Raw genomic sequence first — 24064 nt, forward strand, 5'->3', positions numbered from 1 at the left:
TGTTATCAACTCACAGGGGAATTGAGTTATTTGAAAACTGCATTGACTTTTGCTGACAGCTATCATCACTGAAACTAGCTACAGGGCAAAGCAGCATGAAATGCTAAGCCACTGTGTATGCCTTTCTGCCTTCCCTAGGCATAAAGCTATTCAATATGATACCAACATTTATTTTGGTCTTTTTTCTAATCATTTTATTTTAATATCAAAATAAAAAAGCATGTATTTACACAGCTTTATCTTTGTTTGCATGCTGCTTTGTTTCCAAATACCAAACAAGTTTGGCAGGCTTTTTGCTCTACAAACTCAGCACCATGTGATTACTCACCAAAACAACACACCTCGTTACACTTGCTCTCTCTAACGCTATCTTGAACAACTTTTGCCCGGTCATCCTTTAAGACACAAAAACATACCCTTACTAACAAAAGTTGCCCCTCCCATTTTTTATATTTTAATCCCATGAAGTCCCCATATTCCCAATGATTCCCCTTTGAAGTAGTTAAAAATAGGTTGTGAAAAATTCCAACACTTTTTTTTTTAAACTTCTCTTCCAAGGGGCAGTGCATTAAAGTGCTCCAATTTTCTGACTCCTGGACATAGGTCCATTCTTGGGCAAATTCTTTCTTCCATACATCCTTAACTTTGACTTACCATGCATTAATCATCATCATTTTCTTTATCCCTATTTGGTAGTCTTTCTGATCTCAGAAGCTGTATGACTTCAGACCAAAGTGCTAGTCTGGATTGCACAAGTTCATATATCTGAGGCACTATCACCGTTACATCTAAAACTTCCAGTATATGATTTTTTCCCCCATTTTCTTGCATATCACATTCAACAGTCCCAGGTAATTAACCCTATTAACCAAACAGGTTGCAAGCTTCTGTTTTACTTTGCCCTCCACATTTATGTTGTAGTACCATCCACCTACCACCCACTCTCCTTTCACCTTCCCTTAAGGAACCCCACTACCTTTTCTCACAGAATCACAAGACAGAATTGTAGAACTGAGGTGGTGCTCGCCCCATCCTTGGGGGTCTTCAAGACGACTGGACAAGCACCTGGCTGAGATCATATGATCCGAGGTTTGGTGACCCTTTTCTTGCCTGCCAGGGGCAGGGGGTCAAATTAGATGGCTCACTGCGGCCCCTTCGGACCCTAGAATCTCTGAATCTATGAACCACAGGGCTGGAAGGGAGCTCAAGGGCTACCTTACCAATCTCATGCACAAATGCAGGACTGTTATTTCTAAATCCTCCCTGACCAATGCTTATCTAGTCTCCTCTTGAAAACATCAAGAAAAGGAGATTCCCCAGCTCCTTTGGACAGTCTATTCCATCATCTCAGTGTTCTAACAGCAATGAATATTTTGTAAGATCAAATCTAAATTGACTTTGCTACTATTTAAAACCACTGTTTTGTGTTCTACCCTCTGTGATGAGGAAAAACAGTTATTCTTCTCCACAAAAGACTTTTACATCTTTAAAAAAATGCTGTCATGCCCCCTCCCCACCTTTTTTCCAAGCTACACATAATTACCTTGCTCAACTGGCAAGGGGGGTGGGGGAAGGGCAGAAAGGGAGAGGGAGAGGAGAGTTGGATATGCTTTAAAGAGACCCTCTCCTCTTAGAGGCTCAGGAGCAAGCTATCCCAATGCAACAGAAGAAAGGGAAGTGCAACAGGAAACCGAACTGACTAGACAGCAATGTCTTTAAAGAGTTGCAACTCAAAAAGGAATCGTGTAAGTAGAAACTTGGTCATAGTACTATGGAAGAGTTTAAGAGCATCGCATGGGCATGCAGGGAAAGGTAAAGGCACAATTTGAGATGCAGCTGGCAAGGGACATAGGAGGCAAGAAAAAGGGATTCTTCAAGTACCGTACTTAGAAATATGAAGAGGAAGTTTTTTCCCCCCAACCAGAATGGGGGGAAAAAGCTCCTCATCTTACATTTTTGTACAAGGAATCCTCATTAAATATACTGCCTAGCATTAATCTGCTGCCAGAAGCAGCATGTTCTCAGTAAAAGAAACCATCTATGAAGCTGATTAAATACAACTAACACTGAGTATAACTATAAGACACATGGCCCATATTGGGCAAACATACTGATTGGAACCTTTTTAAAAATTATTACAAATTGTATTAAAAACACACATCACCCTATGCTTACAAAGCTTCACATATTGAGCATCTTTATTTTACCAAAACTTCACATCGCAAAAGAACTACATATCCAAAAACATACAAATACTTAAATTAAACCCTTAAGCAACATGCATCAACTTCCCACAAAAAACCTTACAGAACTCTTTTTCTTCATGGAGGACTCCATGAAAATCTAGTACCTCGATAACCACCTGGAACTCCCCACCCCTCCCATCAGTCCTCTTTGTTGGTTCAGGGAAAGAAGTGCATTAGTCCTTTTTCCTTCACTTCTCTACTTCTTTGATCTCTTCCTTGTTCTGACTGATGTAGTATTTGAGCTCATGCAGCCCCAGCTTCAGGCATTCTTTCAGCCAGCAAAAGCCAAACCCTTAAAAACCCAGAGGTTTCCTACTTTCCATAACCTAATTTTAACATATGCTAGTAAGTCTTTAATAACTTTTCCTCTGGTCCCTTTAATATGAATCCATATAGTACCATCTCCTGCGCTAACAACAGGTTTATTTTGGTGATACTCAGAAAGTGGCAGATCCTTTCCCACACTCTTTTCATGTATACTCGCCCAAAGCACGTCCCAGTTTCTTCTTCCCCGCACCTCTCCCTTGGGCACCTTGATGAGTTCGTCAAGCTCCATCTGTGTTGCACTTCTCTCGCCAACAAGATATTTCTTACAACCATCCACATTAGGTCAGCATGTTCCCCTTTTAGTTGTTTACCCATCGCCACTCCCCACACCTTCTTCTGTGAAGTTTCCCACCAGTGCCATCCTGTCTCTAATAGGCTGGAAGCTATGGGTATTATATGCAAATATATGCAAATTACCACAAGTATGTTTTTTTCTGACTCTGAGCGTGGTCACGCATTGAAACAGGCTTCCTAGAGAAACTGGAATCTCCATTCCTGGAAGTTTTCAAGAGCAGGTTAGACAGACACTTGGCTGGTTTAGTTAGGGGTGACCCTGCCTTGAGCAAGGCACTAGCTCAGGGGTTGGCAACCCCTGGCACGTGTGCCGAGCGTGGCACATGAGGCCGTTTTGCTTGGCACGCTGCAGCCAGCCCCGGCTCCGGGTAGCTGCTGCCAGCAACGGAGCCCAGGCTGCTCCCAGCAGGGCTTGCAGCATCTCAGCTGCCTGCTGGGAGCAGCCCAGGATCCCGGCTGGCAGCAGCTCCCCAGAGCCGTGGACGGCGGCAGCTGGGAGGCTCCAAACAGCTGGGCAGTGCAGCCCGCCCTGAGGTGCCCATGCAGTCACTGCCAGCACGGAGCTGATGTTGGAGCTGTGCAGCCCAACGGAGCTGTTTGCACTCTGCCGCTGCCTGCTGCCTAGAGCCCAGGCTGGCTCCAAACAGCTGTGCCGGGCTCGTCACCTCCATGCCGGGACGGGGGGAGAGACTGGGCCTGCGCTGCCTCAGGTCCTGCCCCCACCACCTGCTCAGACACGGGCCGGTGAGGAGCTGGTGCCGGAGCCCAGCGCAGCTGTTTGGAGCCTCCTGGCTGCCACTGGCCATGTCTCTGGGCAGCTGCAGCCAGCCGGGATCCCGGGCTGTTCCCAGCAGGCAGCTGGGACACTTCAAGCCCTGCTGGGAGCAGCCCGGGCTCCAGCAGCTGCCCAGAGCCAGGGTAGCTGCTGGTAGCCACAGAGCCTAGGCTCTGGGGCAGGGGCTTTGGGTGGGGAACAAGAGGCAGTAGGGCTGGGGGACAGGGACTTTGGCTGGGGGGCATGGGGTAGCAGGGCTGGGGGGCAAGGGGCACCAGGAGGGCATCCTGCCATGTACCGCTTGTCCTCATTTTGTTTTTCTGCCATGCCAGCACTCCAGCATCTTCCGAGGTAGGCACTGTGGTGTTTTTCGGCATTCTGGCCAAAAAAATGTTGCCTACCCCTACACTAGCTGGACTAGATGGACTTTCCAGCTTTACTTTTCTATGGTCCTATCTTTTCCTCAAACAACTTGCCTCCCAAGTACTTATTATTTTTGTTGCCTGCTCTAGACCCTTCTTTATATTCTCCTTCAAATGTGGAGCTCAGAACTGTACACAATACTCCAGATGAAGCCTAATTACATTGCTGACTCACATTGAGTATGAGATCCACCAAGACTCTCAGCTCATTAACTGCCTGAATAGCAGCGTTGCAGAGATCTCCCATTCTATATTTGTATGTTTGGTTATTGTTACCTAGGTGTAGCACTTTGCATGCTGCGCTGAACTTCATTTTGCTGTCTCTAGACCAACCCTCTATGAAAATGCTTTTGAATTCTACTCCTACCTTCCACGTATTCACTATCATTTCCAGTTTTGTCATCTTTAGACTTGATCAGGAGGCTCTCAAATTCATCATTCAAATAATTAACAAACATAGTGAATAGAGCAGACCCAGGGTAGACCCCTGTGGAGCTCCCCTTGAAACCTCCTGCAATTCTGAAACTGATTTATTTATAATTATTGTTTGCTTGCAGTTATTGAGCCAACTATCTATCCACCGCATATACATTTTATCCAGCCCACATATCTCCAGTTTTCTTATAAGAATGTCATGCAGGACTATATCAAAAGCCTTGCTGAAGGCCAAGTCTATTTTATCTACATATTACATTCCTTTCATCCACCCAGTTAATTTGTCAAGGAAGGAAATCAACTCAGTCTGACATGATTTGTGCTTAATAAATCCATGCTGCCTTAAAGTGATTAGCATTTCTTCCTCCAGATGTTTACAGATTGACTCCTTTAGAATTATGCCAGTAGCTTCCTAGGCAGTGAAGTCAGGGTGACTGGTCTATAATTCCTCAACTCATCCTTTTTCTTTTTTTAAAGATAGACACTTTTTGTAGTCTCTAGAACCTCATCTGCCTCCCACGCATTGTAAACATTATTGCCACAGGTTCTGATATCTCTCCTGCCAGTTTCTTCAGTGCCCTGGGATGCAGCATGAGATTCTGCTGACTTAAATTTATTCAAATGAATGAAAAGCTCTTTGACTCACTCTTTAGTTATCATGGACCTGAACTCTTCTCCTTTGTCTATATTAAGTTTGTTAGATGTTTGGTTGCACTTTTTTTGTGAAGAGCAAAGCAAAATAGTTGCTGAACAACTTTTCCTTCTTTGTGCCTTATGTTAATACCTCAGCCCGGCTTTTCAGCATTGGACCATCGGTCTGTCTTTCCTCACCAACTTGTTTACAGAACCCCTTCTTGTCATCTTAAATTTTTTTTATGAGGCATAACTCATTTTTACCTTTACTTTCTTGCTTTTGTCTCTACAAGTTCTTGCTTTTTTTTCATATATGTCCTTAGTGACTTGCTCTTCCTTTCATTGCTTCCAAGAAGCTCTTTGGGCTACATTAGTATACAGCAAGTCTTATGTTTCCACTCCGTTGCAGTAGCTTCCTGCTGAGCTTCCAACACTATGAAACTGCCAGCCTACTGGACTGTCTCATCCTTTGCTCTGTCTACCCCTGAGACATTACCTATGTTTCATAATGTAGTCTCATCCTTGCTAGATTATCTGCCCACTCATCCTTCTTTAACTGTAAAGAACTAAGGGCCAGCAAGGCAGACCCAGTCCCAGGTCCTAACTAGAAGTAATTTGGGAATCAAGCTGAGTTATCCTTCAAGAGGGCCTGCACCTACACTAGTCTCTATAAGCTAGAACCAGTCAGCAACACAGCCTCCACAACTTTTGTGAATTGAGTGACGCCCCATTTCAAAAAATAGTGCATCTGTTACAGGGCTTACCTCCTTGGAGAGGGGAGGGGCAGTGGCGGTGGGGAGCAGCCATGAGCAACTGGTGCCTCTCGAGACTGTGGGGCACCATGCCGGTGACACCCACCAGCAGCAGTGTTGGCAGAGGAGGGGGGGGGGGTTCCTAGCAGCAACTGCTGACTGTCCGCAGAAGCCAGTGGCAGCCAATCTTGGGGGGGGGCACATCCCCCGCCCTATGCCTGCCCTACGCAGCACCTATGGGAGGAGCCATTCAGAGAGAGCTTGAGCCTTCCTTAATTTGCTTAGCCCTTCACACCTGAAGTCTGCCTTTATTTGCTTATGTCCTCACATTTTCTGTGGCACCGTTCAAAGGTTCCCACGGCAATTGAGGGTGCCCTGGCACCGCGACGGAGAATCCGTGCTTTAGTCGTTCTAAAGTCTGCCAGAGTTTTGATTCCTTTAGCCTTTCTAAAGTCTCCAGAAGCCTTCACATAATCTTGCTGAGACTCCTGGAGCATCTTAATTTCTTCTTGGGTGGTTACAAACACTCTGATTTCACCCACAAATATCACTACTTTTGGAAAAGATCAAATGGTGCTTTACCCAGCTTTTGTTCTGCTGTACCTTGGGCTTCCCTGATCAACAATATGAAAAACCATAAAGCTCAGGCTTAGTGAACACTACTGCCTAAACTACAACTTCAAAGTTTTTACCATTAATTAGATCAAAGTTTTCTATTAATTGGGGGCAAGCTAACTGTATCTATTTACAAAACTCTGAACTATGCTATAACTTCTTGGTAAAATTTGCTTGAACAGATAGTGTCTTCCATAAAAATAAATGGTTCACCCTGTCAAAAGCCTTATTTGGTTATGGGAATAACAGTACACTTTTCATTGTCTCTCTGTACTGGCGTCCAAGATCTCGTGCAGGTAATACATTTGCTATTACAAATCCTTTTAATGTGCCTGACAGTGCAGGATGTATTAACTTGGTGCCACTCTAAACAGTTTCTTTAACAAGATTTTAGACAGAATTTTGTAATTTGTGTTCAGAAGGGTCAAAAGCCACTGGCTACCTAATAATATCTGATCATTCCTTTTAACTATCAATATTAATAGCCATTAGTTAAAAGATTCTGGTACCTTCCTTTAGTTTAACATATGATTTACCACAGCTGCTAAAACTCCACAGAAGCACTGACACAATTCTGTTGTTAAGCCATTAGGCCACAGGGATACCTCCCTTAGAGATCTAATTTGTCTCTTCCATGTCTTTAATATCAGAAGGTGGTAGCAACTCCTCCTTTCACTGTAAAGCTGGGGTGTCAAACTGAAATTGGTTGGTGGGCCATATTCCCTTCCAGAGTCACTGTTTCAGCCCAGCCAGCACTCAGGGGGTTAATGCCTCAAACACCACTCAGGCCCCTTTTCCTGCCTGCAACTACTTCCAAATTTCATCTCCAGTGGCAATCAAAAACCATAAATTCATTCAGATGTGACCCATGGGCTACGTGCTTGACACCCCTGCTCTTCAGCAAATTTTAAAAGACCACTTTGTAAGAAGCCAGTCTTTACCCTCTTTAATCCTCTCTTCCCCCTCCATTCCTTGCAACTCTTCCTCCTCACAGATGAGTAGTATTTTTGAACTACCCATAACAGATCAGTTTGTTTTTAAAACTTCCTTCCATCTCAGCCTGTCCTTCCTTCCACTTAACATATTTCACAGCCTCCCCCTATCACTTTATAACTACCATCTTTAATTACCTTTAATTCCTCATTGCAAAAGTCCCTCTATTCTACCATACACATGGTCTCTTGCTCCATTCTTTCAGTGGTTCCACTGGAATGGACAGACAGTGCTTTGCTCCTGGCATGTGCATTTGAGGGACTCTCAAGGCTGCAGCATTTCCAAGGTGTCCCAGGATATGGCCAGGGAATTCAGCATATTGGTCAAAATCTTAGTTGAGAGTGGGCTGCATATCTCATGGGTGTTGGTTGTAGCCGTTTTGGTCTAAGGACATAGGCAGTCAAAGTTATTTAGATAAATATGTATTTTCTTAGACCAACTAAATAGTTGGGAAAAATTGTTCTTTGCGCCCTTTTTTTGCAAGCAGGGTATTTGTGCCCAAAAGCCTGCAAAGAACATTTTTTTCCAACTATTTAGTTGGTCTAATAAAAGACATCTCATTTAACTAAATAACCTTGTCTACATATCTCATGGGAAAATGAAATGCTAAAATCACTGCTCTGCATGTTGACTCCCCTGCAGGAAGTGAGAGATAACAGAGATTATGCCTTTTTATGTCTGTTTCTGATCCATACTGGAAGGAAGCTTTAAAAATGTTGCCTTTAAGAGAGATACTGTGTCTTCCTGCCAGCATGTGCCTCTGGAATGTTGGAAGAGTTGTATACAAGCAACCTCTCCATAGCATTTCAGAAATTGGCTCGTATGCCAAACCCTGAAGGTCCCTTCCTTAGTGAGGCTATTGACTTCATTCTACTTCCATCTGATACTTGGTCAAATACCACTCCTCAGACTTAGTGATATAATTGAAACTATCTGACAAAGCCCAGGAGGTTAAGTTACAGACTTGAGGAACTGACTGCTAACAAATGAAAGCTCACAGTTGTAACAAACACACATTTTAAAATGGGGTTCTGATAAATTCAGAAAAGGTGTGGACGGGTGCCTCAAGTCACAAATACAGGTTTCCCTCAATTTATGCGGGTTCCATATATGCAAATTGTTCTTACATGATCACCCTTTTTCTACCCAAAATTCCTTATATGCAAGGTAAATTCACTCTTATACGATTGGGTCTCCGCTTCTCCCCATTCACCCCAGCCCCTGGGCTGCACCGTGCTGCAGCGCAGGCAGGTGGTGTCAGCTGCTCCAGATCTGCAGCAGCAGCTGGGATGAATGGGAAGCGGAGCCCGGGGAGGTTTGGGACACAGTACAGCTCAGCAGCTTTAGGAAGCTGGCATCAGCTGCTCCTGTGGCAGCTGCAGCACGGACTGGGGTGAGCGGGGAGAAGCAGAGGTCCCAGGCTGCAGCAGGCAGCAAGGTGGCAGGAACTGTGCGTGGGTGCAGGGCAGGACGGTGGGGGCACGGCTCTTGCTGCTACGTGCCCCCCAGGAGAGCTGCAGGCTGGGGGGCTGCTGCAGCCAGCTGAGGCTGGCAGCACCACTGGGCTCTCCCTGGTGCTCGGCGGACAGGTTGGGAGGGTTAGAATGAATTTGGGGGAGGTAGCAGCCCCCCTCCCAGTGCCACCACTACCACTGCCCACCTGGAGCGCTGGGAAGAGCCTGGTGCCACCGCTAGCCCCAGCCTTGCTTGTAGAAATGAAGTGGCGGCACTGGGAGGGGGGCTGCTGTCACCCCAAAATTCGCCGTAGCACCCCCCCCCCCAAAACCTGCCCGCCAAGCACCGGGGAGAGCCCAGCAGAGTTGCCAGTTCCAGCCGGCAGCCAGAGCCTGCTGTTGTCCCACACAGATCCAGGGGCCCACACCCCCTAGGGAAGAGCCTGGCACAGACCCCCAGCCTGCAGCTCTCTATAACAGCAAGAGCCATGCCCCACGCCCTGCACCCACTCAGTTCCTGCCGCTTTGCTGCAGCCCCCGGGAGTTGCCCATGAGCTGCGCCACACCCCCCTCCTTTCCTAGTCCCAGCCTCCCTCCCTCCCCCTCACCACCATGGGAACATATCCCTATTTGTTACATTATAAAGTGGGTTCACTTTATGCGAATTCAATTTATGCACCATTCTCCAGCGTGGCTGACGTGCTTGTGACCCAGCTGCACAACCAGCCACCACTTTCCTTCCCATATGAGAGAGGAAGAGAGCTTATCTTCCGTAAATAGCATCTGCCTAAGGGTAGGGAGAAAGCTGGGGAAGGGGGAAGAAAGGGAGGAAGAGAGTAAAGTAATGCCTGTCCTGCTGTAGGAGAAGAGAGAGGGAGAGAGCAGAGAGGGCTGCAGAGGTAATCAGTGGCAGGGCACAGGGCAGGGAAAGGGACGGGCCAGGCTGAATTGAGCTGCTTGCTGTGACAGAAATGCCACCATCTGTGTCTGTCTCCAGAAATCTGTCCCTGTCAGCTTGGGACACTGAGGTCGAATTCCTAAGGGAGGGGGGATTTTCCTCCCTGCCTAGGTGTGACAAAAGCCTGGTGCCAAGGGTGTGGTCCCTCTGGTCACCTGAGTGGGGGGAGGGAAAAGCCCCTGCTCATCTGCCCAGGTAACCAGTGATGCTTTTTAAATTGGTTGGCTAGTTGCCAACACTGCTGGCTTCTACTGGACTGGGCTGCTGAGGTCAGAAAGGCTATATAAGGGCCTGGTCCAAGAAGAAGGAGAAGCCATTTTTCCAGCATGGCACAAGCATCAGGACACAGGGAGAGAGTCTGATCCATCTGAAACGCTCTCTCTCTGGAAATCTCCAAGCCAGATCTCTACCATCTTCTGGATGATACTTGTGTTTCTAGAGAGCTAGTCAGCTCACAGTGATGCATTTGCATATCAAACGGCTACCTCAGCCAGACTGTTTTGCTCAATGGTAATCCCGTGATAGTGCTCTACCTCATCCTGTCGGGAACAATAAAGCTCTCTTTTGTGACTGGTGTAGGAGATTTACTGAGGTAGGGGTGGGTTTAATTATGCCTAGGAGGCCCCTTGGGTCTGCGGACTAAGGGAGACTATCCTTTTCGGGCCCCAACTTGGGGAAGTGCCCCAAGTTCTTGTATTGAGTCGAGTACCCATAGGACTATTAGGCCCGTGTTTCTCCGAGGACACAGGACCAAGACAGTCCCTTCTTGGGGTGGTGGCAGCACACGTTACCCCCGGACTCTGTGGTGGGGCTCGAAAGGGGGTCTGCCAGGGCTTAGGCGCCCCTGGAGAGACACGTGGAGTCCGGAAGGTTGACAGGCGTAGTGAGGTGGGAGGCTCAACACAGGAGCTCCCCCTACTGGCCTGCCACACTTGCCACCGATTCCCCCATGTTGTGGGCTGGATCTCGTCACTTTTGGGCATGAACTTGTGTCCCTGGCAGCTGGGGGGGGGCACGGTGGTGGCGGAAGTGCGGCGGTGGTGGGAGCCCGTTGGCAGTAAGCAGGGGAGCTCCCACAGCCGCCGCTTGGTGGCGGGGGGGAGGGTGACCACCCACAGCCACCACCGGCAGCAGCCAGCAGGGATTGCGGACCACCTTTTTGTAGGGGGTGCACTGCTGCATGCACCCCCTATGCATCGCCCCTGCTTTGGGGCCAGATTTGGCTCATGGGTCAGGTTGAGCAGAGCTGTTATAGAGTGAATAGGATCCCCAGACCTCCAACTCTAGACCTTGCCAAAATCAAAATAATACAGACTGAACATACTCCATTAATCAGTTCTTTTTACCTACTTCTCCTTCCCATCTCTTCTGTCTTCTTCTACCTGTACTCCCTTGAACTGCCTGTGCCATCTCTTCTTCTCTCATCCTAATTTCTAATTGCACTCCTGTTCTTTCCTTCTCAGAACCTCCCACTGACCCACTCCCTGCTTTACCCTGCTATCTTTCTCTGTACGGTCCTCACTTCCTGGTTCCTACTGCTATCTGAGCCTAGAGGAAAACTCCCTATGACTCCCCTGGCAAATGTTCCATCTCTGTTTCCCTATTATCCGTTTCCAGGCATAATTTATTAAGTAGCTTCATTGTTCCATTCTCCCCCACTGGTGTTTCCTGAGATGCCCCTTCCTGTACTACCATTTCCTCTCCCAGATGGGGAGGAGAATCTATTTCCTAATGGCCCTCTTCAGAGGAAGAATCTGATGAGGGTTTGAGCTGTCACCCCTTTGCCCTGATCCTGTTTTCTCACCTATCCCCATATTTCTCACAGGTTCAAGTTCAGGAAAATCAGAGTCTGATTCTACCCCTCCCAACTCTAGCTTATTACTGTTTTCATATGCTCTCTCATTTGGTCTTTACCTTTCCCTCCTATTTCCCCTTTTTATCAGTTATCATCTTGTACCTAGATCTCCCTACATACTGCCGTTCATGTTCTTCCTTCTCAATAGGCGATATTCTCTCTTTCCCTTTTTGCACTTCACTTGACTTAATAGAGGACTTTTCTTGTTGTAACCTTCTGATATTCTCCCTTGGTTTTTCTTGACCTTTAATATGCTTGTTAGTCTTCACTTTCTCTAGTGGGACTGCACATCAGACCCCATTACGCTCTATTACCAGTGCATGGGAAGTCTGGGATGGTGATTCCAGGCTCTCTCTGCACAGGCAGGTAGAAAGCTCCCATGGCTGGGAGGTAGAGGTGTACTGATATATTGATCTACACCATACTGGCTCCAATAAAAGGAAAATTGACATTATCGGCAATTGGCTTTTTTTGGCTGATGTGTCACTGATAAATACTGCATGGATGCACGCAGCCAGGAGTACAACTCAACAACTTGGAGAGCAGCATCTGGCCGGTAAGCCTGTGGGGAGAAGGGGTGTGGGGGTGGTGGACAGATTGAGGCCCCTGCAGTGAGGGAGGGAGTGGGGCGGGGGGGGGGGAGGTGCTGCAGAGCTGGGCAGGGGTGAGGACAGAGCTGCGGCTCTTCTGGGGGGCACAGGAGGGAGGGATGGCTCCCACCACTGTGCACTCCACAGGGGGGCATGGGGGGCACGTGCCCCCCAGATCTGTGTGGGACGAGGGCAGGCTGCCCCCTGTGGCCTCTTCCCGGTGCGGGGGCTGGGGCTGGGCCTGGGCTGCACTCAGGGTGAGCGACAGCGGCGCTGGGAGGGGAGGGCTACAGAAAATTTTGGGGTGGCTGTAGCCCCCTGTAGCCCACCATCCTAGCACTGCCACCGCTTGTCCCAAGTGCAACCTGAGCCCAGCCTCCTGTCAGGAAGAGCCCGGCACAGTGTCCAACCCTGAGTGCACAGAGGGAGCCCACCCTCGCCCTCTGCACAGATCTGGGGGGCATGTGCCCTGAATGCTTCCCCCGGGGTGTGCACAGTGACAGGAACTGCCCTACTCCCGTAACCCCCCCTTCCCCCCCCCCCCCCGACTAGCTGCAGCTCTATCCCGCACCCCACCCCAGCTGTGCAATGTCTGCCCCTACCCCAGCCCCACTCCCTCCCTCACTGTGGAGGCTTCCATTTGCCCTCCCCACACTCCTTCCTTCCCCCACAACAGACTTACCAGCTGGACGCTGCTCTCCAAGCTTCCGGGCTGCATATTAGCAATCAGATCAGTACTGACCGATACAGCTCGTTCATAATCAGCCATCAATATCAACCAAAAAAAAATCTATCGGTGCACCTCTACTGGGAGCCAGCTCAGTTGACATGTGTCCCTGTGGCTGGAAGTCCCATTAGCAGACACAGACTCTCCCAGCCAAAAGGATGCAGGGGCATGTGCTCCCACAGCTGGTGCACTCCTCCCTGCCCACACACACCTGGCCACATATTTGATTAATGGCGCAATTAGAATCAGCCACAAAGTTAGTTATCTTGTGGAATCACTTTCAACTTATCCCTCCTTTTATCAAGATGTTAATTGACTGAACATTTGTCTGGGTCACAATTTAAGATGGGATTAACTGGTCAATCATGTTTTCTGTGTAACATGTAGTAGGGGCCTAAATGCTCCTCCCTAGGACATTTCTTCTTTTTGTGCACCTAGCTGCCAGATGTATTTGATGCCCCATGGTGCAGTGTTGTTGCAGTGGGCATGAGAGTGAAAATGATCCATGGCCCTGTATTTATGACACATCCAAGACTAACTCATATAAAACATGTAATTTATATATTCTCCAATGTTAAAGCTGCCAGACAGATGCACCAATTTTTCATTCTCATTATGGTGTGCTAAGCAGACCAAAAAAGTATGTTTCCCTGTCCAGAGGGTAAAACTGGTAAACATTTTCACTTCACTACCTAACATGGTTATCCACGCACTTCATCATTCCTCAATCAAACCATAAGGCAACAAATGATTTTGAAAGAGGATGGTGACTATCTCCAGTTATTGAAAAAGGATGGCTGCAAGTCCCTGACATTCTTCTGCCTGCTTTTGTATATTCTTTTCAACATGCATTCATCAGTTCATTTTTGTCTAAAGTGCAAGTCAATTCCCCTTGATCCCAGTATCTGTATTACTGTAGTTAAGTCTTTCAGCATAAACTTAATTCCCATTAAGGCCAACCTGCTCATCATCCTATTTAGCCAACCAATTATTTCTCTTTCCATTTCCTCTGGCTTGCTGCCCTTTGTGCCTCTTTTGATGTAAACATGTGCTTTTCACCACTTGGATTCATAATCTTCACCCTTACTTTAGGAAAGGTCTTGTACCACAGGTGCATATCCACACTGCAAACCTTCATATCCCTGCTCCTGGCCCCTCTTCCACCCCAGGTCCCAACTTAGGTTTGTTTTGTTTTGGGTTTTTTTGGTGCAGGTGCTAACACAAAGTCTCCAGTTCAACAGGACTGAGTCAAAGCAGCCATACCCCAAGGCTCCTCAGAACCCACCTCAAACCTCCATCATTCTTGTCATACCCCTGGAGACTCCATAACAATAATTTCTTCTATCAGGCTCATCCTGTCCCTTCCTGGCCTCAGTTTCTCCTCAGCTTCTTCACTGGAATTAACCCAAGGCCTCTCTCTACACTCCTGCTACCGTATTGTCCTCCTCAGTGTCCTTCATATTCAGGGGTGCAGTGGGAGGGGGAAGAGGGAAAGAAAGCAAAAGAGACCCACTTACTCCTGCTGCTCCCTTATTTCCCACACCCTTTTCTAACATGGGCCATTTACCAACCTTTTATCTACCTAAAATACATCATTTGATCTTAGCCTACAAGAGGCTTAGAAGTGAACAAAAATAAAAAACACCGAGACCTATGCACCCCAAAAGAGAGGGCCCTTTGGAAAAAACTTTGGGCACCTGCTCTCAGGATGATAGTAATGGAGCCATTCAAAAGCAGCTCCATCCAACCCACTAGATTTTTTTAAGTCAACAAAATCTGTGGGTCAAGCTTGCCCAAGGTTACCATAAGAGCTAAAAAAAAATTGTTTTGTTTCTTCCCTTTCAACACCACCCCTTGTCATCTATTTCCCTTTTTGCCCACCTCACAATTCTTGTCATAATTTCCATCCTCCCCTGCTTAAGTAATTATTTATCATATGGCACTGAATCAAATGTTTTTACAAAAGTCCAAAGTGATACATTCCCTTTGTGTAGAAAATAAGTTATCAAAACCAGAACAGATTAGTCTGGCATGATCAACTTTTGGCAAATCAACACCGTATTTTATTTCATTTGTCATTAATTCCATGTCCCTAATTATTCTTTCCTTCAAAACTGTTTTATTATTACTGTTGTTATAGTAGTCCACATGCATATATAGTAGCTATCCCGACAAGATTAAAGACCAGATTGCTGTACTGGCATATGACTTTGCCAGAAATGAACCCATCTTTGACAGTAACAGCAAAAGAGTTGCTAGTAGGATGCATGTATGTCAAAGGGGCATTTTAATATATATTATTGTCCATTTGCTGTAATTCTAGCTCCTGGACAAGAAAGGGGATTCCTGAGCAAGGATCACCTAGGGCATTTGTCTTCCATGTTATCTTGTTGCAACTGTCCACAACAGAATGCATTCCTGCCTGCATGTCACTCTTGAAATGCTTTCAGCTTTGAACTCCAGTGTCCGGATATGCATGATTCTCCCCTCTCTCCTGCTATCTCACCCAATCCTCTCTCGCTGGTGCCAAACTCAATTCTTTCCACTTATACTGGCAGGTTTCCTCTTACTAAAAATATGCACACCTTCTGCCCTCCCATCTCTGTCATGAGAGAGAGCTGGTGTCGCAGTGGACGTAGTCTTCCTGGACTTTAGGAAGGCCTTTGACACCGTCTCTCACCCCATTCTCATTAAAAAATTAGGCGACTGTGGCGTTGATGCCTACAATCAGATAGGCTGCAAATTGGCTACAGGGCCGTACCTAGACAGTGGTGTTGGACGGGTCGTTTTCAACCTGGAAGGATGTGGGCAGTGGGATCCCCCAGGGCTCGGTCCTCGGGCCCACAATGCTCAACATCTTCATCAGTGACTTGGACGAGGGGGTGAAAAGTACCTTGTTCAAATTCGCAGATGACACTAAGATGTGGGGAGAAGTGGGCACACCAGAAGGGAGGGACAGGCTACAAGTAGATCTGGACAGGTTACAGGGGTGGGTGGATGTGAATAGGATGGGATTCAATGCTGACAAGTGAGGGGAACTGCACCTGGGGAGGAAGAACCAGCAGCAGACCTACAGACTGGGGAGCTCTCCTCTCGTCAGCACAGAGGCAGAAAAGGATCTTGGAGTCATTATTGATTCCAAGATGAATATGGGCCGCCAATGTGAGGACGCGGTCAAGAAGGCTAACTGCACCTTGTCATGCATCCACAGATGCATCACAAGCAGGTCCAAGGCGGTGATCCTCCCCCTCTGTGCAACATTGGTCAGGCTACAGCTGGAGTACTGTGTCCAGTTCTGGGCACTGCACTTCAGGAAGTACGTGGAGAGCATTGAGAGGGTCCAAAGGAGGGCCACTCGCATGGTCAGGGGACAGCAGGGCAGGCCCTACCAGGGGAGGCTACAGGACCTGAACCTGTTCAGCCTCCACAACAGAAAGCTGAGAGGGGATCTGGTGGCCATCTATAAACTTACCAGGGGAGACCAGCAGGGAAAGGGAGAGTCCGTTACCCCAAGCGCTACTCAGAGTAACTAGGAATAACGGCCAAAAGTTGATTGTGCAGGCTAAACATCAGGAGGCGTTACTTCACAGTCAGGGCGGCTAGGATTTGGAACCAACTTCCAAGGGAAGTGGTGCTCGCTCCTATCCTGGGGGTCTTCAAAAGGTGGCTAGATAATCACCTAGCCGGGTTCGTTTGACCCCAGTACTCTTTTCTGCTATGGCAGGGGGTCGGACTTGATCATCTGCTTAGGTCCCTACCAACTATGAAACTATAAGTTCATTGCATATGCCCTCCATGGATTTCCGTGCCTTGGCCTGAAACTATCTTGGGTAAGCGAAGTGGGCTGGCCTGGCCACCTTCCAAACCCACCATTAAAAACAAAGGAGAAAACCAGATAAGTCAGTAGAGCTTTATAACCCACCATGTAGTTGGTAGCTATGGCAACCTTTAATACAGTCCATAAAATGGACATTAAAAGGAGTAACTGTATCCTTTTTGCTGTTTAAAAGTCCTGTTGACCTAGACTCCCCTGGTCTAAGACAGTGGTTTTCAATTTTTATCATTTGCAGACCCCTTTGGAAATTTTGGATGGAGGTGAAAACCCTTTTGGATTGTAAGTGTGGGTATTCACTTTTGATTGATCATAAACATCTTTTGCAGGCCCTTTATAGATAGTTTGTGAACCTCCAGGGGTCCACGGACCACAGGTTGAAAACCACTGACATAAGACAGGAAGTATGGCTTTAGGTCATGGTATCACTGGCTGACTCGCAGAAGTCTAAGCATCATAATAACCCTTATTTAGAAGAAAGTGAGAGGGCTCCTCGGTTATACAAGGCCAGATATGATAACACATCTTCTGTTATTGGCAATGAATGATTTTACCTTAAGGAAGATTTCCAAAGTTTCCCTGGCAACAAATCAGAGAAATATGCTGCTGTACTGTTTTCTATCAGCATCAAAGTAATGTTATAAACTGGAGGGCAAAGGAGAAATGCGGTTGTCAGCTCCCAATATCAGAATAGATCCTATCACAAGTGTTTGATATAGGTAATTACATGAAGGATTAATTAATATCCATACACAGTTATGCCCACAACGCACTAAACTTTAAATCTTAGTACCTTAAACTGTACTTTACACAATGGTATTTATTCAATACTATGAAAGCTATAATATGCTTTTTTGATGCTGCCAGATGGCTCAGGCAGAGATAGATAAAATGTTGTCTAAGGGTGCACACACATACGGCACTTGAACCACTCCAAGAATGCCACTGATTGGGAACCACTTCACAATTTTCCCTGGACAGAAGTGTCCACAAGTAGAACCCTCACCTTTTAGGGATTGCACTGTTGCCAAAACACCAAGGGGTAGCCAGATGATCATGCTTTCCAGGGGTCTGTGCCCACCTTTCTGCAGGATTCCTCTGAGAGTTGGGGGGAGACCCAAATTGACAGAGAGGGTTGAAGTGGAAGGGCTGCCTGGTGCTGGAGCGCTGTGTGAACTCCTGCTTGTGGTTCCCAGGGGCTGTGCGCTCTGCCCCCTTCCTCCCTTGCCTTGCTCTGCAAGAACTCCCAAACTTTTCCAGCCACTCGAGTATCTTGCATTGCCAGCAACTGCATACAGACATGTATGTGCACAAGGTGGAACCTGCCAGACAGGGCTGGCAGCCCAGAGGACAAGGAAGAATTAACAGTTAATGGGCTAATTCATTTCACATTAAGCACAGAATTGATGGCCATTCTGTTCTATTAAATGCCCTCTGTGCAATGGCTCCATTTCCCACCCACCACTTTGCAGGTGTTTACAGTTTAGGAACAACTAACCACCAACCACAAGCAGGGGGCCACAAATACTCCAAGAGCCTGGCTACTCCACTCAGCTTAAACAAGTCTGGGACCTCTGCCCAGGGACAAGTGAAACTGAGGCGGGGCTTTCTGCTTCCCCACCTCTGTGATCTCTGTAGGCAGTAGAGTCTTGGGGCAGTAGAGTCCTGGGTGCACTGCAGAGCCGCCCCATTACCCTGCATAAGTTTGGGGACAGGGGAAGGGGCAGCTAGGGATGCCTGGAAGACTAACTAGACACCAGGCATGGAATGCACTGTGTTCTCACATAATACTGAACCAGTTCAAGGAGGACAGACTCACAATATTTGTTTTTCCTGGTGTGCTTTTGAAACATTTCAGGAAGTTTAAACTGGTCTACAGTGGCATGTATGACTACACTCTTGGGGTTTAAAGTGCATTATGCCTGTCCACACCCTGAAGGTGGGCGTTTTAGAACAGCTTCAGTGCTCTTAACTACTGTAAACACTTCTGAAATTCTCACTCTAAATCCCTGATTCTCAACCTGGGTACTGGGGCACCCTGGAGTACTAGCCAGATCCTTTGAAAGGTGCCAAGAGGTGTGAAGAGATAGGTCAGATGTTTGGAGATAAGCAGATAAACAAAGGCTCAAGCTTGTCCCTGCCTGGACAATTCCCTACACCCACTGCCTGGTTTCTCTGCAAGGAGGTAAGCACTGTGATATATAAATTATTTTTTGAAATAGGGTGCCAGTCAATTCACAGAAGTTATAAAGGGGTTCCTTGAGCCCAAAAAGGTTGAGAGTTACTGCTTTAAATCCTTTGGTTATAGTTAGTACCCCATTTAAGACAACAGCAGTGTTTATGCTTATGTGTACCAAGGGTCATTTGTATAATTGTGAATATACTTTGTTTTGCTATTAATTTATCATTTTGGGTGCAACCATTCAGGCCCATATCCAATTTCACTATTAGGCTTCTGAGAGTTACTTCACCATTTGAAACCCATGTGTGTAAGTGAAACTTAGATCCTATTTTCACCTGTGGGACTAAACTTGCCCTTCTAAGCATGCTCAGATCAACAGTCTGTTCTCCCTTTTGTATTCAAGGCTGCAATATCATCCTGCTACCCCTAGTTACACTCTATACAATGCACAATACAAAATCATTTTTCTCCTTCAACCCCTCCCTTGAAATATTTGTAGGCTATGATCATGTTCCCTCCCCTCTCTTAATCATAGCTTAGCTCACTTAGCTTTTTAAAATATTTCCTCTTAAGTAAATTTCTCCAATCACAATCAGTTTTGCTATTCCTCTCTGGTTTTTAAATATCTTCCTTGTCCTGAGGTGCCCAGAATTGTATAATACATTCCAGAAGTCGTAACAAAAGTGTCATCTATAAACACCTTTCACTATAATATGATGCTGAAAACTGCTCAATATTCATCAATATAAATATTAAGTGAAACTGGCCCTAACACCATTTCCTACTGGAAACCTTGATCCAACTCAATATTTTACAACATATCACTGTCCTTCTCTCACTCTCTTTCAGCTGGAAATAGAAGTCTCACTAGCACAATGGGAATAGCCCAATTACTCTTCACTGAAAATAAGGGAGCTGACAGAAAAAATGTTCTGTCATGCAATTGTTCCCCTGAAGCATTCTACAGCTGTGCCCTGACAGAAGTACATGATTATGTGACAATATGAACCCTCATTACATGAGGGTTCAGATGAAAGTGCTCCAAAGAGAAATGCCTTCAGTAACTTCTGTTAGTCCCTGCAAGGAGCAGGACTGGGCTGATGTTCCGCGCAGAACACCCCCCTCCCCCCACGGCCTCCCGCCCCCAGAGTGGGAGGGGAGTTTGGTTTGGGAGAGAACCCAGAAGGAGCTCCCTCCCCTCCCTTCTCCCCCTCCTAACCAGAGCTGCATGGAGGGGCGGGGGGCTGCAGGCATGCAACTGCCCAAACTGGAGCTCCATCCCCCAACCCTATGGACCCAACAGCAAATGCCTGTTGGATTGGGCCATGTTTGAGACAGCATGTAACACTCAGATTAACAAATGATCATCTGTAAAGCTGCCAAAACTCAGAGCAGTTGAACTTGCTCCCAATTATAGCAAGCCTTAACTGTCTGACAAAAATCAATAAACTTGGAAATAAAGGGAAGAGTCCAAAAAAGTGTAGAGAATGAAGATCAGGTGGGTTGGTCTTTGGAGGGGTTCATCATGCAACAAGTAATGTTAACTTAGCAAGGCACAGATAAACATGGTGAGTGAACCTGGCCTGGTAGCCCTGAAGGACGAAGCTCTCTGCTCATTCAGAAAACAAGTTCAACACAGATTTAAAAACAAGCCTCTTCATCAACGTTCCCTGGCCCTACCTTAAAAGCAGAGCCTCTAAGAATGAGAGGAGAATTCAGTTTATACTAGGGGTGCACGGATAGAAATTTTTTGGGCCGATCTCGATGGCTGATTTTTAATAAGCCATATCAGCTGATACCAATCCGATTACTGATATGCAGTCAGGCAGCTTGGAGAGTGATGTCTGGCTGGCAAGTCTGTTGTGGGGGAGGTGGGGAGGGAAGGGGTGTTAGGGGCAAATCAAGGCCCCCATGCTAAGGGAGGGAGTGGGGCTGGGGCAGGCACGGCCCAGCCAGGACAAAGCGCAGGACAGAGCCTTGAGTGGCTCATCCAGGGGGCGTGGGGAGGGAAGGGGTGGCTCCTGTCACTGCACGCACCCCAGGAGGGAATGGGAGGCTTGTACCAGATCTGTGCATGGAGCTGAGTGTGGGCTGCCGCTGTGGGCAGGGGCCAGGGCTGCACCAGGCTCTTCCCAGCAGGGGACTGGGCCAGGCAGTGCTGGGGGGGGGAGCAGCACTGGGAAGGGGCCTATGGGTGGGCTGCAGCCACCCCAAAATGTGCCGTAGCCCTCCCAACCTCCCCTCCAAGCACTGCTGCCACCCACCCCAGCACAGCCCTGGCCCAGCCCCGTCAGGAAAAGCCTGGTGCCACCCCTGGCCCCAACCCGCAGCAGCAGCCCACCCTTGCCCCATGCAGATCAGGTGCACATGCCCTCCATACCCTGCCAGGATGCGCACAGCAGTAGGAACCACCCTCCCTCCCCACACCCCCCAAAGATTTGTTCATGGCTCTGTCCTGCGCCCCAGCTGTGCAGCCCCCACCCCAACCCCAGCCCCATTCCCACCCCGGGGGCCTCGATCTGCCCCTCCCACCCCACCTTCCCTCACAGCAGGCTTACCAGCTGGACCAGGCTGCTCTCCAAGCTACCAGGCTGTGCTCCTGGCTGCCTCCGTGCCATGCTGCAGCTGTGTGCATGGGGCATTTATTGGTGACATTATTGGCCACATCAGCCAAAAAGAGCTGACTGCTGATACAGTCTATTTTCCTTATATCAGTGCTGATACAATATGGGACTGATGTATCAGTGCACCTCTAGTTTATGCTGTTCACTGAGTTTCAGGGCTTCTCATGACACTACCCAAGTAACTGCCTAGTAGTGCTTTTCATGATGTGGCCTGTTTGTTGAGGAGTGGCCAGACATTGTCTGTGCACCTGGCCCTGTTCATGAATTAGTTGTCCCACAATTACAACATTCAGCTTCTCAGAGCTGTGAAGTCCCCTGGTGACCTCACAGTGATGCACACCATGCCTTCAAAACCCAGCAAACTCCTGCTACAGCTCTGGTGCTTAGGTTACAAAACACAGTAGCAAATAACAGATGCATGACGGTGCCATACAGCAATGATTCCCCTCCCTTGCTTCCACCAGCTTTTCTATAACTCGAGGGAAGGGGGGGACTGATCATTCAGAAGCAGAGAGGCAGCTAGCCCCGTTGGGCTGAAGCCAGTCCGAGGGCCGGGTCGGCACCTGTGTCCCTCTTACCTGGGCTAGGAAAGAATCGCGCACATGCTTTGTGGATGACGTCATCTCCCCCAGTCTACAGAGCAGCCGATGGACCCACGCTGCCTCCTCCGAATTAGCGAGAGAGCGAGCGAGCGTGTGCGGGGCTGAAACAAGGCCCCTCCCCCGCTTTCCCATGGTCAGAACCCGGATCTTGCGCGTCCCGCCGGAGCGGGCTCAGCCCGTGGAGCCGGTCCCGGTCCCGGTCGCTGCCCCGCCCCGCCCCGCCCCGCCCCGCGGCCCGGCTGCGCGCACTCACCGTCACAGGCCCGTCCCTGGTCTGTCTCCGCGGCGGCGAGGGCGAGGGCGAGCCCGGGCTCTGCGGAGAGGGGAAAGAGGCATCGTCAAAGCTGCTCCCCGCGTCCAGCATCGCGGGCGCTGCGGCTCCGCGTCCGGGCGGGGCGGGGCGGGGCTTGGGCAGGGCAGGGCAGGGCTCCCGCGGCCCGCCCCGCCCCGCTGCGCGCCAGCGAGCGCTCGCCACGAGCGGGGCCGGGGCCGGGATCGGGATCGCGCAGCGACGCGCTGCCGCCGCCGGAGCTGCACTGCGTGGTGGAGGGCAGTGCCCCTGGCGTCGGGGTCGGGGCCGCAGGCAGCAGCCAGGGGAAGGAGCGGCGGCGCCAGGGCAGGGAAGGGCCGCTGCTGCTGCCTGCCGGAAGCGCCCCTGCAGCCGAGGCCGCGCGGAGCCCCCTTTCGCTCGCCCCCTGCCTCCCGCGGGCGGCCCGGCCCCGCCGCCTCGGTGCAGCCTTGCGGCGCGCAGACTGCTCGCTCCTCGGCTGCTCTCCGTCAACAGCAAGCTGGTTGCTGCGAAGACGAAGCTGCTGGAGGCGGAGCCCGGGGCTCCGGCCAGCCGCAACCGCTGGAAGCGAAGGCCGCCGGCCCGGGCGGCACTCCCTGCTCCGCACGTCGCGCGGGTCCGCCCCGGCCGCGAGGCCCGCTCCCCTTCCCGGCTCCACCCGCGGCTTCTGCAGCTGCCGTTGGGAACCTACCGCTTGCCCAGCCTGGCCCTGGGGGAGAAGGAGATCCCGTGTTTCACGGGCAGGAATCCAGCCCTGGGACCCTGTGCTGCTTGCCCGGGGCTGCTACCATTAATGCAGTCGCACAGGACAGCAGCCCCAGCACCGCGTGCCTGGAATCTGGGGCAGTCAGAAACTTGAACTCCAACAGACTCATTTAAGTCAAACTCAAGACCAAAGCAAATACTGGGGGATTAGCAATCATATTTCACTGGTAAGTGCTGGAATGCACTATCTCAAATGCACCTTTTTTGTTGATCCATTTTTTGGCAGCAGAGGCAAGGAGAAAATAGGTAGTTTCTAGGTTATTCTGAAGCAAGAAAAAGATGTGGAGCTGATGCATAGGAAAGAATGAATGGACCTGTCACACCATGGCTCAGCAGCAGTGGCTTTTGATCAGTTTATAGCAAATGGGCCTGATCTGTTCACAACAAATATGGCTGAGTGCTTTTTTTGCAATGCACTGTAGGCCAAGTAAGTGTCTTAACCGTATCTGACAGTCGGAGGTGAACTGGCCAATACTGTACTGGCAATGCTTTGTACAGGAACAGAGGTGTCATCTTTTGTTTGTTTGTTTGTTTTTTAGACGAGAGGTACGTTGACTGCATATTTGAACACAGGATTTCAGTGGCAAAAAATGTGGCGGCCTCTCCCAACAGCAGGAAACCACTGGCTGATGCTCTTGCACAGCATGCCTGCTGCCCCACTGCTGCAGCTGCAGGGAAGGGGTAGAGGAGAGAA

General features: G+C 48.8%; 1 protein-coding gene across 5 annotated transcripts in view; it reads right to left on the reverse strand.

The window, feature by feature from the left end:
* GAS7 (growth arrest specific 7) overlaps window positions 1-24064 on the reverse strand; it is a 292115-nt gene that overhangs the window by 90295 nt on the left and 177756 nt on the right. For all 5 annotated transcript variants that reach the window (XM_019498132.2, XM_014598581.3, XM_019498131.2 and 2 more), the window contains one exon: window positions 22570-22629. In XM_019498132.2, coding sequence (XP_019353677.1) covers window positions 22570-22629 — 60 coding nt within the window. The remainder of the gene's footprint in view (window positions 1-22569; window positions 22630-24064) is intronic.

The sequence above is a fragment of the Alligator mississippiensis genome, chromosome 8, assembly GCF_030867095.1.
Source record: "Alligator mississippiensis isolate rAllMis1 chromosome 8, rAllMis1, whole genome shotgun sequence".
Classification (NCBI taxonomy): domain Eukaryota; kingdom Metazoa; phylum Chordata; order Crocodylia; family Alligatoridae; genus Alligator; species Alligator mississippiensis.